Below are 17917 nucleotides of genomic sequence, written 5' to 3'. Positions count from 1 at the left end.
CTCAGAACGGCGTATAACGTCATAATATCACGTTTTGGGCACATTTGGATTTTTATCTCCAACATGCTCCAAGATGTCAGTAGTATAGATTCGCCGATTCAAGAACCTCCTCCTCGAACCTGCGTTCTAGGAGGAGGTTCTTGAATCGGCAAATTTTTTGGGGGTCAGAGGAGGTTCGATGAGGAGAGGAGGTTCTTGAATCGGCGATTCTTTTGAGGGTCGGAGGAGATTCGATGAAGAGAGGAGGAGGTCAATTAACTTGAGAAGGTTATGTTATTTTGACGAAATTATTAAAAATTTATCTTTATTAAAAATGTATCTTTATTTAGGTTATGTTATTAAAAATTTATCTTTATATGTAACCTGTTTACCTAGATGAAAACAATTACTATGTTTATCCTTCGACGCTTCTCAATGAACTGTTAATGTTTTCGATATATCTCTTAATTTATTATTATACACAAAGGTATACGGTTTTGAGATATGTAGGTATACAAATAAGTGAGTCATAACTTACCTGCGAGATATTTTTTATTTTATTATGTAAAGGTGTACGGGTATTTAAGAATATGCGAGGAGGTTCTTGAATCGGCAAATTTTTTGGGAGGACAGGTTTGAGGAGGAGGTCAACTAACTTGTTAGTAGATGAGTCATGATCCACCTGCGAGATATTTTTTAAGAGCTTCTTAATAAATTTGTCATGCGTTTTGTCTGACGTCTCACGATATAATGACGTGTTAGAACATGTATAATAGATATATTCGGTAATGATGTGAAATATTACTCCCCCCACCAGCAACCTTATGTATTGCTATAAATACAAACGTTGGTCGAAGTTGTACCGCAGAGTGTTGTGCTTCAGAGTAAGGTTTTTGTGTATTTAGTACATATTAAAAATATCGTGTAGATTTTTGGTGCATTTAGTACAGAGGATTTTTAACGTAACGAGTAAGTAATTCAAATGTAATACAAGTAGATAATGTACTAATGTAATCAATAATATTGATGTTTAGTGGCAACCAGACCGAACCCCAAATGTCCAACTAAGAGAGCTGCTGTAAATTCATTTGAAAAGGGTGAAAATAAAAAACCTGCCCGAAACATCAAAATGGAGGGTAATTGTAATGAGACAACTGCAACAAATGTGTCGCTAGGAAGTGATAATCAAAGAAAAAAGGATGTGGTATTCGATGGAATTAATTTGTTGGCTTCCGACTTAGCGGAGTACGTATTTCCTAGCAATCAACAACATTATGTAGAAAATTGTGGAAAGTTGCCTTTCACAAGTAACGTAGTATTAAATGAGGCAGTGAAAAATAATCTCCAAAAAGGTAATCAAGCACCATTATTCTCCGAGAGTACATATTATTTAAATAAAAGTCGAACGAAATGGATATCGGTTGGCATGTCTGCCAATCTACATTTTGATCCGGTTATAAGATTAATGGGAAAAGGACAATGCATAACTTTTACCGAAGACGAATGGAAAAATGTGATTAATAGCAGACAATTGATTATGAATAGTTTTGTTGGTGATTTATCGGCACCACCACATTTCGTTGTAAGCGGCGTGACCTGCAGCAGCCAATGGATAGAAAATGTACGAAAAGTGTTGAAAATGGAAAGGGGGTCAGAAATATTTTACCTGGCTTACGACTCGTTACACGAATTGTGGAAACTTAGCGATTTAGTTTCGAGTAGGGTAGAAGTATTAAAGTGTATGGAATATAAAAATTATTACGATAGCGTGATCGATGTGGTATCAACAATGCAAGGTGATATAAAATCGAATATATTGGTTGCTTCAAACGGTGCACCAAGTGAACATTTGTGCGTAACTAAAGAACTGCTCGTATACGGTATGGATAAGGTATTACTGGATTTAGATTTGCACGCATTAATGAAGATGTGAAGTGAATAAAATGGAAAAAAAAGTGACGTTTTGCGAATCGAAAAATAGAGTGTACCGAATGCACACTTGGACGTTTGCTTACAGACAATCAAGGATAAGTGACTGGGAAGAAAAGATGTTGGACGGAATTAGATTTAAGACTAGGATAAGAAACGTAAATAAGTTATTAGAAAAATATTTAGATGTAGATTATAGATTAAATATATATCAAGAACGTTTTAGCATTGTAGAGTAATCGAAATGTTTTTAACTGAGTAACAATTAATTTTTAGGATATTAGTAGATTTAAGTGTAGCTGAATAATAATAATATTAATATTAATAGATTTAAGTATAAATTAAGAGCAAAACTGTTTTTGTAAAATATTTAAAAGGAATAAAAGCTTAAAGCACAACAGCAGAGCTTCATTTCTAGTTTTTAACTGTGAAGAAAAGGAAGAAGGAGTGAAATTATAAAATGAATTTGTTAGAACCTAATCGTAACAGTTATCGTTTGACAGGCAAACGAATTGGTCGAGGATTTTTTAACAAGTTGATAGATAAACTTCCGATAGAACTTCATTTGCCAGGATATAATTTTTGTGGACCGGGTACCAAGTTGGAAAAGAGATTATCGAGAGGAGATCGAGGCGTGAATCCATTAGACGAAGCGTGTAAGAAACACGATATAGCATATACGGTCAGTTCAAATTTAAAATTTAGACACGACGCAGACAGAGCATTATATAAAGCAGCGAAAGAACGAATACGAAATAAAGAGTCTACTCTTGGAGAAAAAGTGGCATCGTCCGCAGTTGCCGCCTTAATGAAAGCAAAAGTAGCGGTCGGTATGGGCGTAGGTAGAAAAAGAAATCGTACGGGTCGACGACCTTTAAAAAAAGTCCGAACGCGTGTAAAGCGTGGTGGAGCTATATCTTTTGTAGATGCACTTCGATTCGCTCGCAACGCAATATCGAGATCAGGTGCTAAGAATTTGTTGACAAACGTTAAAGCGGCGTACGGAGCTTTGAAAAAGATAAGAAAAAGAATTTCCGAACCTAGAGGTCGAGTTATTCGAATTCCGAAAACGGGAGGATTTTTACCTTTAATTCCCCTGTTCGCAGCTTTAGGTGCCCTAGGTAGTATCGGCGGTGGTGCTGCCGCTATTGCAAGAACTATAAACAACGCGAAAACAGCTAGAGAGCAATTAGATGAAGAACGAAGACATAACAAGGCTATGGAAGCAAAGGCCGTAGGTAGCGGATTTTATATAAAACCATATAAGAAAGGTTGCGGTTTGTTTATTGAAGGAAAGGGGAATAATGTTGGCGGCACAGGTTACTTCAATAAGCCCTATAAGAAAGGTTGCGGTATAACCACTAGTTCAAAAAACTAGTTCGAATACCTCGTCGTGCGTTAACTAACGTCGAGTTGGAAAAGTTTGCGAAAGTACTAAAAATTCCACATTTTCGGGGTATATTTATGAGAGACAATCTCCCGAGTAAGATTAAAAAGAAGGAAAGAGGTATTGTTAACTTGGATAACTTGAAAGGACGAGGGACTCATTGGGTCGCCTATAAGAAAGACGACAAGGACATATACTATTTCGACAGTTACGGTGATTTAAGACCGCCATTAGAAATTGAACAATATTTGCTGTCAGACGGTAGGGGTGGTCAAGTAAAGTATAATTACTGTCGATATCAAAGAGAAATAGATCAAAATTGCGGACAGTTGTGTCTGAAGTTTCTAAGTAATAAAAGAACCTATTAGAGTCTAGAGACGTTTAGACGTTCAGAAGTAATGGAGAAAGAAGCAATACACACGACATATACATTTACGTTGACTGGAAAGTCATCTGAATTGACTTGTAATTTTAATCCTCCGATCTATTTGAACGAATTTGGTAGTTACGAGTTGGCTCTTTTGAATTTCGAAACGTTTAATAGTTTAGCAAACGTTAATAAAAACAACAACGTAATCCAATACGAAGATAAGACAGGACATTTTAAAAACAATATAATAGTACCTGTTGGAACGTACGATATTGATGATATTGCCGAGTTCGTGAATGAACAGCTAGACAAAAGACACGCTAAAAGTGTCGTAATAAGGATTAAGGGGAATAATAACACACAACATTCTTTAATAAAAAGTACCCGTCGAATTAATTTTGCATGCGATAATTCTATAGGGCCGTTACTTGGCTTCAAGCCTCAAATATTACCTAGAGATACGGAAGTGGAATCCGATTTCGTAGTAAACATAAATAAAACGAACGCCTTACAAATTTATTGTAATTTAGTGACGGGATCGTATAATAACGGAGTTCCCGTGCACGTTTTATATCATTTTTTCCCAAACGTTCCGGCAGGTTTTAAAATAATCGAATCACCACAACTACCTATTTATTTACCGGTTTTAACGAACGTGATTAGTAGCTTAACAGTACGTATACTTGATCAGGACGGAAACTTGGTAGACTTCAGAGAAGAAGAAATAACAGTGAGAGTTCACCTGAGATCGATAAATTGAATTATTTAAATTTGACTAACGTTATGACAGTGTTATATCAAAACAAAAGAACGCGGTGGTCAAGAAGAGACAGAGCGAGAAAATTGTTTAATGGAGAAAACTATAAAGCGCGCGTCATCAGTCAACGTAGCGGCAGTAGAAGACGATCCATTCATCGATTATCACCAGTCAATCGAAGGTATTTAGTTCAGTTAGGATACGAAGTGTTAAAGTAATGGACATTTTAAAAGTAACGGATAAGATAAAAACAGATCACTCTATCGTAAGTTATGAATTCCATTCGCATCAACCGTTTGGATCGACCACGTTCGATAACAATGACGAAATTAGAATTTCAATTCCGGAAATAGATAATTATACTTTACCGAGCGAGAGTTATCTATACGTCGAGGGTAGCGTTCGTAAGTTAGCCGCGGACGGAAGTATAACAAAAGATGCCAGCGCAACGGGGCAATTGGTTAACAATCCCGTTGCATTTATGTTTAGCGATATTCGATATCTTATTAACGGAGTACATGTTGATGGTGTGCGGAACGTCGGTATAAGCTCATGCATGAAGGGTTATTTCTCATCTACGCAGAACGAGGTGGTGAAATTAGAGAACGCCGGTTGGCACATAAAACCTTGGAAAGATGATATAGCGGGTGTTTCAAAGGCTTTAGATAAAAATGGAAATTTCGGTCTTAGCGTTCCGCTAAAAACGTTGCTAGGATTCGCAGAAGATTTCAGAAAGATCATGATGAACGTTCGACAGGAACTTGTGCTAATTCGCGGACACGATGATACGGACGTCATCTTTCAACCAGCAGCCGCTCCGAACGACGAAAAATTGAAATTGATCATTAATAAAATTATATGGAGAGTTCCTCACGTGGCGGTGGGATTACGCGAACAGTTGGCATTAACAAAACTATCAGAAAGAAACGTAGACATTCACGTTCCTTTTCGATCGTGGGAAATACACGAGTACCCTCAATTACCTCAAACTACGAAGCAATCTTGGGCCGTCAAAACTGCTCCACAATTGGAAACGCCTAGATTTATAATCATCGGATTTCAAACAAATCGAAAGGGTATATTTAAAGGAAACATGGCATTATTTGATAATATAAACTTAACGAACGTAACCGTTTTCTTGAATGGAGAACGTTTTCCGTACGATAATTTGAATGTGGATTTTGATAACAATCACTATGCGATTTTGTATGATATGTATTCAAGATTTCAGCAAGCATACTACTATCAAGAAAGCGAACCTTTGTTTTCACCGGAAGAATTTAAAACTTACGCGCCGTTAATTGGAATCGATTGCACGTATCAACAGGAAGCAATACATAAAAGCGGAGTAGAAATAAAAATCGAGTATTCAACGAAAAATCCAATTCCGGAAGGTACGACAGCTTACGCATTAATTCTGCATGACAGAGCATTTGTGTATTCGCCTCTTACGAAAATGGTTAAGCAATTAATATAGTGGTACTGTTGAAGCAACGTCATTTAGTGTATCTCTAAACATCGAAGGAAACGTTTGCATATAGTGGTATATTATGGATATTATGGTTTTTCAAAGGGATTTTATTATTTTGGACATTCAAGGTTTCACGATAAACGATGAAGAATTTATCCCAAAGGAACTGGCTTCTTACGACAGTAATCATTGTATAAGTCATTACGTGTTTCAACCTAGTCGAAGCTTTTCTTCACTATCTACCAAATTTCGCAATACGGCGAATTGGTTAATGAGTCATCATCATTGTATTGATTGGAACGACGGGTTTGTTCCTGCGTCTCGTTTCGATGAGATCGTTTATTATTTGTGTCGTTCGACAAAAGTAGCGTACGTAAAAGGACGTGAGAAAGCTACATTTTTAAGAAGAATTTTAACAATACCGGTAAAAGAATTGCCGGAAAATGAATGCAAATTGGAGGTTGGTGCGCCGATGTGTCCCTATCATAAAAAGAGACCAAGTATGTGCTCCTTATCGAATGTTTTTTATTTATTTTCATACGTATTCAGACATCTATAACTATATGTAAACGAATTGAGAAAGGCAGACGGGTAGTAGCGGTAGAGCAGTTCAAGATGGAACGTCTTTGGCGGTTAGTTACCAGATTGGGACTTTCAACTTTTATAATTAATAAAGTGTGGGATATTATGGAAAGATACGAATCTGATTTATCTTTTGCGAATATTAAAAACTACGAATTATGTTATTTACCAATCGATTATTATATCAATAAAGTAAAGCCATTAGATTTGGCGGCGGTTTGGTTTAAATTACCGTTGAAGTATAGAAACGATGAGCGATTACAAAGCAAGCTGCCCTGTTTTGAACATTATAATTTGCCTCATTGGGAAACGCATATTGATGGTCCACCATCGGCAAGAAAGGATTGTTCTTTATGTATGGTTTAGTATATAAACATTGTCAGTTATAGATTGTAAATTAATAATAATAATAAAAGATTGTAAAAAGTGTAAAAAGTTGTTTTAATTTAAAAGAAAAAATAGTTAATCTAAATGATGTATACATGGTATGTATACATTGGGTTGGGTTGGTATGACTTGGGTTGTACATTGAAAAAGTATTAAATTGGAAGAAAAAAAGGAAGAAAGAAAGGGGAAAAAAGGAAGAAAAAAGGAAAAAAAAAAAAAAAAAAAAAAAAAAGAAAAAGGGAAAAGGATTGTTTATTGAAGCTCCTCCTATGCTCCTCCCATGCTCCTCCTCAGGCTCCTCCCAAAGTGGAGATGGAAGAGTGGGGATGGGAGTGGGGGAAATCTAAAATTCCCCCCCCCCCCCCCGGTTGCCAGGAAAGTAGAGCCAGAAAAAAAGTACCCCCACTCTAACTCCGCCCATTCCCCACTCCTCCCCCTTGTCACGCCCCACCCCACGCCCCCCTTCATTACTCTACTATAAGAAGGCACCTCCCAGCCTTTGAAAGTCACTTAAGTGTTTGTGTTCTTCAGTTTTTTGGTAAGTACAACCTTCTTTATTATCATGTTTATATAACGTTCATTTTCTCTCCATCACTACAGCTCTTTCTACAACTTTCTCTTTTTTGGTGAGTAAAACTATATTTGTTTTGCATGTTTATATAATATTTAAAATTGTTTTTTCCACTCCTAGACATCCTTGCTCATTCAGCTTTCTCTTTTTTTGCTGTGTTTTATTTGGTAAGTAACCTTTTCTACTTCCATGTTTATATAATATATTCTTGCTTTATTTCATCATGACAGCTCGTTCTACTTTGTTTTTGTGAGTACAACTTGTTTATTTGTTTGTTATGTTAAATTGATATTTTTTTCCCAATTCCTACAGGAGCTTACTGCTGATCAGTAACATCGTAATTTCAGCAACTTTTTTCTGGTAAGTATAGTCTCCTTTCTTGGCATATATTGTTTTTAATCTTGTGTTTTTCATTCCTATAGCTCCTTCTATTTTTTCAAGTTAATTTTTATTGGTAAGCATAACTTTATTTTTTCGAACGTTTTATCATTCATATCCTATCATTCAGCACTTTGTTGACAAGCACCCTCTGCAGTTAGATTTTAACGTGCAACTGTATTTTTCATCAAGCGATGTAAGTATACATGTTTTTTTATTAAAATAAAATTAATTAATTTTCTTTTCTTATCAAGATGTCTCAAGACGGTTTTAGTCAAATTGATTTAACTGCTCCGGGTTTCGCCAGCCAGGAATCCTTTCTGTTAAACAGTTTTGACATAAACCTGTTGAACATGTCGACTGTTGAGAAGGCTCTGGATCCAAACGTGCAGCCTAATGAGCAGCCGATGGATCCAAACGTTGAATCTAATGTGCAGCAAGCTACGGCGCTTCCAAACATCGCAGGTTCCTCGAAAGTCGACGATAAGAATGTGAAACACCTTTCACTTTCACTTCGTCGAAAGTCGGGGAACCGTGAACACCGGAAGAAGGGTGCAGGTGTGTGGTTACCGCCAGATAAGTATAGAGAGCTTCGACGGGAGACCCGTGCTCGTTCGCGAAGTACCAAACACAAGCGTGTGTCAGTTGAACCTGCGACTCTGTCAAAGGTTGAAGTGACACACTCGGAAATGGCTAGCGGCGATGAGTCCAACGACTCTCTTTCTTTAATGGCGGTATCCCAACACTGCACCGAAAACCGGACATACCTTAAAGCTATTAATGCAGCTTTTGTTTCTAAGGCTTCTTCTTCTAAGGCTTCTTCTTCTAAAGCTTCGTCGATTCCCACTCCCCCTACTAACATAAACATTCCTACCATAGAAATTCCCTCATTAAGCCCGAAAGTACAAATCTTAAGGGTGGACACAATTCCCGCTACTTCAGTCATTTCCGATGTACCTGCCAGCCTTTTTTCAAATGCAATGTGTGCAGCAGTAGAAACAACCAAAGAGGCGATTTTGACCGAAATTAATATTTTGTATCAAAATTTTTATAAAGACCTTCATGCAAAGGTACTTCAATTGCAGACCTCTTTGAGAGAACTTGCACAGTTTAGGGAAGGGCTGGCGTCGAGTTCTAACCACTCTTTAACAACGTCACTCGACATCACCGTTGCAACATTAACCGTTGAAATGAAAAAAGCAGAATTCATTTTGTCTTCTTTACATACTAATAACTTCCCTTCCTAGCTAAAAAGATGTCCGGTAGCAACAACTTCGGGAGGGTGCTCACGTTGGAGCGAAGAGTTGCGTCATTGGAGGTCAAAGTAGATACCCTGTTTCAGCTGGTAGGCTATATCTATAATCTTTTTTGCACGTTTTTAATTTCATAATCTTCTTAGGTAAACAGTATTGTCTCAGAGTCGGCAGTGGTGAGAGGGCAGGTGCATGTTCAAAACATGCACATACACCATTGTTCGACTGGGATAGAACCTCCGACACCGACACCTGCAGCGCCTCCGCCCCCGTATGAAGTGCGGGATGAGCAGGAAGAGGAGGAGGAGTGGTAACCATTTTTCCTCCTCTTCCTTAGGTTAGGTTAGGTTAGGTTATGTTAGGTTAAATGGTTAAGGTATTATACTTATTATTATTATTATTATTATTATTATTCTTCTTAAATATATGTATATATAGTTTCTTTTGCTATATTTTCATTCAGTCTTATCCAATTCATTTAGTACGAGAATCATGATCGACGAGAAATTAAAATGTTTACCGCAACTTCTAACACTGCCTATAGTAAATTTTAGTAATGGTTCGGTCGAAGAACACTTTACAAGACACAGCAATTTATTTGGTGGAAAATGTAAGCGAGGTTTAATTGTAGGACCCTCAGGTGTCGGAAAAACAAATGCTATGTTATCGCTTTTAGTTGCACGTAATGGGTTGCGCTTCCTAAACTTGTACTTATGCTCTAATTCGTTATACCAAAATAAGTACGATTTTTTAAGACGTTTAATTGAACCTATAAAAGATTGCGGTTACTATGAATTTTCTAATATAGACGAGTTCATTCGACCGGAAGATGCGAAAGAATATTCGGTAGTCGTATTTGACGATGTTTCCTGTACAGGTCAAAATGTCATTAAGGAATTTTTTTCGTATGGTCGACATAAAAACATTGATTGTTTTCTAATTTGTCAAAGTTATAGTGCAATTCCAAAACAATTAGTTCGCGATAATTGTAACTTTTTGGTGTTATTTAAACAAGACTTAACAAATTTAAAACACGTATTTGAAGATCACATAATGAGCGATATGGAGTTTCATCGGCTAAAGGAAATTAGCGATGCTTGTTGGGAGAATAGACACGGCATCCTAGTTATTGATTTAGATTGTAGTGTATCTAAGGGACGTTACCGTAAGGGTTTTGATAAATTCATTGAAGTTTAAAACTAACGACTTCAGCTGTACAGTTCGTAGTAACTTCACATACATCATACAATGAACAAGACGATAGCTGCAGAACTTATCGCGGCACGAGAAGTCGTGAGAGACAAAATTCGTTCTTTAAAAGAAGACTTAGAGGAGTCAAGGATTCGGTCGGAAACCGCATATGCACCCATCGCAAGACCCTTACAGGATATTGTCGCAAAACTTGACACTGCGCCTTTACTATCCATTCCAAAACGAAGTTTATCTCCAAAAGAAGAAAAATTGATATCTAAGATACAACGCTACTCGCCGGATATTTCTGACGTACCAGCTAAAACCGAGACCGAATATTTTATTCGAAAACCGAAAGTTCCATTAAAAGAACAACGACGAAAATTTGCTACATCGACTCCTGAAAAAAGGTTGGTATCTTCTCCCACGTCTTCTCCTCTTGGTCCATTAGCTCATGCAGAAGAAGAAGTATATGAAGTTCCGCCGGGCGAAGAAGAAGAACTCCTCGATTCTAGCGAGGATACCGGAGCTCTTATTTCGGACGCACATAATCGAATAGAACGACTTAAAGATGAAATAGAAGAAAGATTGGAGTCTCCAGAGGTACAAGCCGCTTTGAGTCAGTTTCATCCTTTGCCCAGAACGTATATTGTTGGTTTAACAACTGATTTAAAAGATGATTATGATCGTTTATACGGTGTTCGCGAAACTCCCGAAGGTTTCTACATTGGAGTCAGTCCTGTTCACTTTGAGGATCAGGATATTCACGTTGGAAACTTCAAATATACGGGAACCGTTGGTTTATACGATTTACTATTTAAAAACGAACCGGGCAAATTTACAATTCAGGACATGCGCAACTACAAAGATATCTTACTACGTTCAAATGCTCCGTACATTAATTACATTCCAGAGGCAGGTATGACTACTGAGGACGACAGTGGGAAATTTCAGAATATTATCAAGCCTATCGTTGAAGGTAACAAACCCAAGGTGCATTGGGCTAAATACTGGCCGAATCCGAAGAAAAAAGTCGGTGGTGCATTACAAAAACAAGTCGTTCCTGGGGCTCTTATCGAATACGAGTATTGGGACGATCCCAACGAACTTGTCGACAGACTGCGTTTGTTGATGGCCTCGCAAACTGCAGGTCATTCTGCACATGTCAATGAAATATCATCAATAATATCGGAGCTAACAGAGGCCGAGATTATACGTTAAAATATTATCATAAATATACGACTCTCACATTTTTTGTTTTAAAACACCGACGTTTGTGAACTAGAGCAGATGAGTTTAAGCAAGTTCGGAAAACATTCGTCTAGTATGACGATCGATAAGTTTGGTAAACACGTACACGGACACAACATTGCTGCTCATTTTAATAAACGTGAAAACTTACAACGATATTTCAAACAACCAACAATACTTACGTTTAGCGGAGATGGAACTACGGATACAACGGATAATTATTACATTATTCAAAATTTAGGTTACGTAAGTAAATATATAAACTTTTTATATATTGGTGAAATAGTGAAATACCGATTTGAAGGAGACGTTGAAATGATTATTAACGGGAGTATCTTCGATCCAAATAAAAAGTTAAATGTTCTCTTCTTTGGAGATAAAATAGTTTGCAAACCCACAACGAAGACCACTTTACTCAAGAAACCATTTATGGTAGAACTGCTCATTGAAATATCCAGAAAATGAGCGATATTAAAAGGTCCGTCGTAAACGAGTTGCACGCGTCCGCGAGGAAAAAGTATAAACGCAGACGTGTTATTATAAAAGGTTTAACGGACTTATTTCAAGCTGATTTAGTGGAGATGATACCTTATTCAAAAGCAAATGGTAATTTTAAATATATTCTAACAGTTATTAATGCTTTCTCAAAGTATGGATGGGCTGTACCACTAAAAAACAAAACTGGCAAAGAAGTTACGCGAGCTATGGAAACAATTCTATCGGAAAAGCGGAAAAACATACCGAAGAATCTGCAAACGGATAACGGAAAAGAATTTTACAATGAGGATTTTAAAAAGCTCATGTCACGATATCACATCAATCACTACAGTTCATTTTCCAATTTAAAGAGTTCTATTGTTGAACGGTTTAATAGAACAATAAAAGAAAAAATGTGGAAAGAATTTAGTATGCAAGGTAACTATCGTTGGTTGGAATTGCTTCCCAAATTAATTCTGGATTATAACAACCAAGTTCACAGGACGATAGGAATGAAACCTAGCGAGGTAAATAACAGAAACGCATCGACACTGTTAAAAACTGTATATAATTACATAAAAATTGTCGATCCTTATACCAAAAAATTTAATGTCGGTGATCACGTCAGAGTGAGCAAGCATCGACACGCCTTCACCAAAAACTATACTCCCAATTGGTCTAACGAAGTGTTTACAATACATTCTGTTCGTAATACTTTCCCAACAACATATCTGCTCAAAGATGCATCCAATGAAAAAATTATGGGTGGTTTTTATCGAGAGGAATTACAAAAAGTTAAATATCCTGACGTCTACTTGGTGGAAAAAGTGCTACGGCGAAAAGGAAATCAAGTGTTTGTGAAATGGTTAGGATTAGGTCCGTCTCATAATTCTTGGATCTCAAAAACTAACGTTCTTTAAAACGTATAAAGACCTATTTAAAAGTTTACAAGACTTTATTAACAATCGAACATTACAAATACATTATTATTATTATTCTTTACAATTTTTTTAAATTAAATTAAATTCATTTATTCGCATTCAATCTTTTTATCAACCAATGACCCCACGCCAAAGTATTACATCCGTTCGGTAATATGTATCGTTTATCATCGCACGATGAAAGAGCAATTTTATTCTTTAATTCGGTATACATAGTATGAAATTCTGACTTAAAAATGTACATTTTTTTATGAACCGATCCGCCACATTCAACCACACGTTTATAATCGGTCACGCTTAAATGTTTATCTATAACATATTTCTTTACTCCTTTAGCCTTTTTTACATTATCATTCAACAAGGTGATGCAGTACGCCTTAGCTCCTGTTCCAACAAATGATGTTATGCACCTGTTTGGATATTCATCTTTCATTCTTCCCAACACAGATCGACCGCGAGGTATATTGTGTATATTCTCTAACGGATAATTGGACGTGTCAAAAAATTCAATATTTTCTTTTATATCCTCATATACATTGGGAGTAGTAATTTCTAGGATTAGGGAATCAGTATCGGTGTATAAAAGTGTTATGTTATTTCCATATTTAACTTTTAAGTAATCATAGAAGAAGCTGTACATTACGGTTTTCGAAAGCTCTAATATACTGAAACCCACATACAGCGGTTTGCAATAACGAACTTCCGCGACGTTCAATTGAACGGCTATCAAATTATCGCAAAATATTTTCGAAGATTTAAAATTTGGTTTAGCTATTAGGGCTTCCACGCCCGGTTTCTTATGACGACATTCCCAGTGGGTAACTAGTCTTATATCCACTCGCTTTTCCACATTTTCCATTGTCTTACCGTATACGATGTTATTCATTGCTTTGTAATGATTTTTTTCAAATTCATTCTTAGCTTTCGCACGTTTATCGGAATTGAAATCGATGTAGCTCCGCATCCAGTTGGATTGTTTAAATTCTAATACTCTGTAAATCTTCGTTAGTTTCAATCCGAACTTGATACACTGCTTTAGATTCACGTAATGAATGATGTATTTTGTTTTATTTTCCAAATTTGCTATTAACTTTGCATTTTTTGAACCTGGGGGTACAATCCGTTCTGGACAAAATGGCAAATCGTTGTGTTCATCATGTATTGCTTCCGGATACTCTAAATCTACCTCGAACACGTAACCCTTTTCGGAATCGTCTTCCGTATTGTAAATATCTAACTTTTGAATCTCTTCATCTGATAGCCATCGAAATCCCCCCGTCGGTAATTTTCGTCTCATTGCGTGTCCATACAAATTCGTAGCGTCGAGATACAAAATATAAGATGGGTCTTTGGTTTCATCAAATTCCATCATTAATTTATTGTTAGCCTTCGCACTGCGTTTAGTGCACATACTTAATCCACCGCGAATACCATTTTTAAAGAAGTGTAACATGTCTATGTCCGTTAATAATTCTAATTTTACCCCTGTCATTCGTAATAATGCATCCCAACCGAAGCCCGGCGCTGTGAAGTAATGACATGGATCTAAAGAGTAATACTTCATCGAGATGGTTCGGAAATTCTCAAATACGTCCGCCAAAAGTAAAACGTCAGACGTTAAATAAATGTCGCTATATTCGCCTAAAGTGCGACAGTTAAATAAGTTCCACACCGTTTGTGCACGACAATAATTTTCTTCGGTTATACTATCGTCGCATAAAGTATTGTAAAAACTACTTCGATCTGGCAGAGCGGTAAGATTCAGCTTTTCGAATGAATCCACAAAGGAATACGGAAAAACTCCTTTCTGACGTATAAGTCGAAACTGTTCTTCGTTCCTAAAATATTTTCTGATTTGAACGCATTGGTTGTCTTCCAAAAATGAACCCAACTTCTCTAGCGATAAAGCCATAAACCTAAATGAATCCACAAATCTCAATTTCATATGAACCCGCCTTAGCTTTCCCTTGCTGTCAATGTTTTCTCCTACGATAATTTTTTTCGAAAATGATATATACTTTTCTTTATTCTGTGCTATAACGTCCACGTCTTCTTCTTTTAATGCCATATCTTTCACAAACATATGACAATCGTAGTTCGAAAGATTGTGAAAGAATATCGGTATGAACTTTGGTAATTGATAATTGATGTTACATACAGCATGTGCGGGTCCTCTATACAACCCAGTTAGGTGATCATGATCGCACACTTTATTACCTTCTTTTATTTTGTGCGAACAAATGTGACAGATATCCTGCATCTCGTGTATTAATCTATCAATAGGTGGTAATGGGAGCATTTCTTTTGGTTGGCTTAAATAATTTTTGTATATATTCAGAACGTCATGTTCCAACTTGCTCATGAAAATTTGAGCAGCATTACATCCGCGATATATTTCAAACTTCGACAATGATTCGTCATATGAACATTTTATATAATATGCAAATGCATAAGGTTCGTGTTTGAAACATTTGACGGAGTATGAATTATCATCGTTAAGTTCTGTTGCTTCCGCATCGGCGATCGGTTTCTGTAATGCTTCAAAATCTGCATACACCACGAACGGTATTTTTAATTGTCGTTCAAAATTTTCGAACTGTAGTATATTTTCCTTTTCTTCATTTCCATATTTATTTATTTTCAAATTTGTTGTTGGTAAAATTGCCCTTACCTTGCTGCAATGTCACTTTGATGACGGATAAGTTTATTTTCTGACGTAAAGAATACCAAGCATCCGTCGCAAATATACTTTTCATGACCATTCTGCGATGCTTGCGATGATAGTAATCGAGACAGATTTTTTATCCAACAATAGTGACTATTCCCGGAATCATTTGTAACCAATAATAAATTTATATGTCTTTCTTCTTTTTGTCGACATATATACATTGTAATTATGTCATAATTCATAACACCGTCTTTAAAATACTCATTTATTCCATATACATTAATAGATAGTTTGTTCTGCTTTTCAAATACAGGTATATCTCGTAATTTAACTGGAAAAACAATATTTGAATAGTCTAAGCCGCAGTCTAGGTAATTCGGATACGAAGATGTCCTCTGTGGTAAACCGTTCGGTTCATGTAGTGCGGATGTTACAGCCCATGCAAAACATGCATCATCCGCGTTTTGTATATTTATCACAGCACGCTTTGCTTTTATTTGCGATGGTAGATCGATGTAATTAGATGCTCTGATAGGATTATATTTGTTTAAATTTAACTCCATATAGAGAATTTGCATTAAAGTCCATCCTAAATAAAATATTGAAACATTTATTTTTTAATATATAGGTATATTATGTCACATTAAGCTTACCTGAATCTCGTTCCTGGAATTCTGACATTTTTGATGAAATTTCATCAATAAATTCCTTATATATTTTATACAGATCCGACGCTAATGATACTACCTTATTTTTCGTATTGAATGATTTTATTTCACAGTCTTCCTTTGATTGTAAAAAATACAAACCAAAACATTCCATATTTAATTTTACATTTCGGTGAATATCGATTGCGCTTTGTATTAGATTTAGTATTTTTTCTCGAATTCTATGAGAAAATTCATCCAAATCCACAAAAAAACCTTCTTCACTTATTCGATAACTGACAATTTTGTCACCGAATGCTCCAGCTATTCTCTCCACTCCGTCATCGATTATAACAAAAGCGTTACGCTTGTGTGCGTTGCTTCGTAAATGTGCAGAGTAACATTGTCTATTTACATAATCATCGCAAGCCTCACATTTTACTGCTTTTGGAATTTGCGGTGCGTCAAGCTTGATTCTCTTGCCAATACAAGATAATCGTTGATGTCTTTTTAAATTGTCAACTCGAGTAAAACTTTTTCCACAATCCTCACACACGACCATTTTACAATTTAATGTTGTACACTTCTACTTGTTATGAAAGAACTACGTCAATACCACATTTCGCAGGCGTTTATAAACCCTCACCGCTCCTGAAACTTATTGGGGAGGAGGAGGATGCATCGAGTGCGTTTGTATACATGTATATTTATAACTCCGTATACCTCTGCATAATAAATTAAAAAAATATCTCGCAGGTAGATCATGACTCACTTACTAGTATTAAGTTAATTGACCTCCTCCTCGAACGTATCCCCCCAAAAAATTTGCCGATTCAAGAACCTCCTCGCATATTTTAAAGCTCCGTATACCTTTACTCAATAAATTTTAAAAAATATCCCGCAGGTAGATCATGACTCACTTATTTGTATACCTACATGTCCCAAAACCGTATACCTTTGTGTACAATAAGTTAAGAGATATATCGAAAACATTACCAGTTCATTGAGAAGCGTCGAAGGATAAACATAGTAATTGTTTTCATCTAGGTAAACAGGTTACATATAAAGATAAATTTTTAATAACATAACCTAAATAAAGATACATTTTTAATAAAGATAAATTTTTAATAATTTCGTCAAAATAACATAACCTTCTCAAGTTAATTGACCTCCTCCTCTCTTCATCGAATCTCCTCCGACCCTCAAAAGAATCGCCGATTCAAGAACCTCCTCTCCTCATCGAACCTCCTCTGACCCCCAAAAAATTTGCCGATTCAAGAACCTCCTCCTAGAACGCAGGTTCGAGGAGGAGGTTCTTGAATCGGCGAATCTATACTACTGATGTCATTTGGCGCCTGAATATCTCAAATATGGTCAACAGAATTATCGGAACCAAAAGTGATAGAAAGTTCAAACATGGCTCAGAACGGCGTATAACGTCATAATATCACGTTTTGGGCACATTTTGTTTTTTATCTCCAACACGCTCCAAGATGTCATTTGGCGCCTGAATATCACAAATATGGTCAACAGAATTATCGGAACCAAAAGTGATAGAAAGTTCAAACATGGCTCAGAACGGCGTATAACGTCATAATATCACGTTTTGGGCACATTTTGTTTTTTATCTCCAACACGCTTCAAGATGTCATTTGGCGCCTGAATATCTCAAATATGG

At 36.4% G+C, this 17917-nt stretch overlaps 3 protein-coding genes across 3 annotated transcripts; 2 read left to right on the top strand and 1 right to left on the bottom strand.

Annotated features, from left to right (window-relative positions):
* Positions 1-204: 204 nt before the first annotated feature.
* Positions 205-2322, top strand: LOC139429762 (uncharacterized). Its single transcript, XM_071195834.1, has 2 exons — positions 205-948; positions 1014-2322. Coding segments are annotated over exons 1-2 (900 nt in total). The 5' UTR covers positions 205-947; the 3' UTR covers positions 1913-2322.
* Positions 2323-7884: 5562 nt separating this feature from the next.
* On the top strand, positions 7885-9441 carry LOC139429761 (uncharacterized). The gene is made up of 3 exons (XM_071195833.1): positions 7885-8007; positions 8066-9156; positions 9211-9441. The coding sequence occupies exon 2, from the start codon at positions 8066-8068 to the stop codon at positions 9056-9058; it is 993 nt and encodes a 330-aa protein (XP_071051934.1). The 5' UTR covers positions 7885-8007; the 3' UTR covers positions 9059-9156; positions 9211-9441.
* Positions 9442-13009: 3568 nt separating this feature from the next.
* LOC139429819 (uncharacterized) lies at positions 13010-17087 on the bottom strand. Its single transcript, XM_071196037.1, has 3 exons — positions 16246-17087; positions 15596-16181; positions 13010-15236 (listed from the first exon to the last, which is right to left on the bottom strand). Exons 1-3 carry the CDS (start codon positions 16799-16801, stop codon positions 13010-13012), a joined length of 3369 nt encoding a protein of 1122 aa, XP_071052138.1. The 5' UTR covers positions 16802-17087.
* Positions 17088-17917: the final 830 nt, after the last annotated feature.

The sequence above is a fragment of the Onthophagus taurus genome, chromosome 5, assembly GCF_036711975.1.
Source record: "Onthophagus taurus isolate NC chromosome 5, IU_Otau_3.0, whole genome shotgun sequence".
In the NCBI taxonomy this organism is placed as follows: domain Eukaryota; kingdom Metazoa; phylum Arthropoda; class Insecta; order Coleoptera; family Scarabaeidae; genus Onthophagus; species Onthophagus taurus.
Note: the sequence above shows the minus strand (reverse complement) of the source record. Positions and strands in the feature narration are given on the sequence as shown.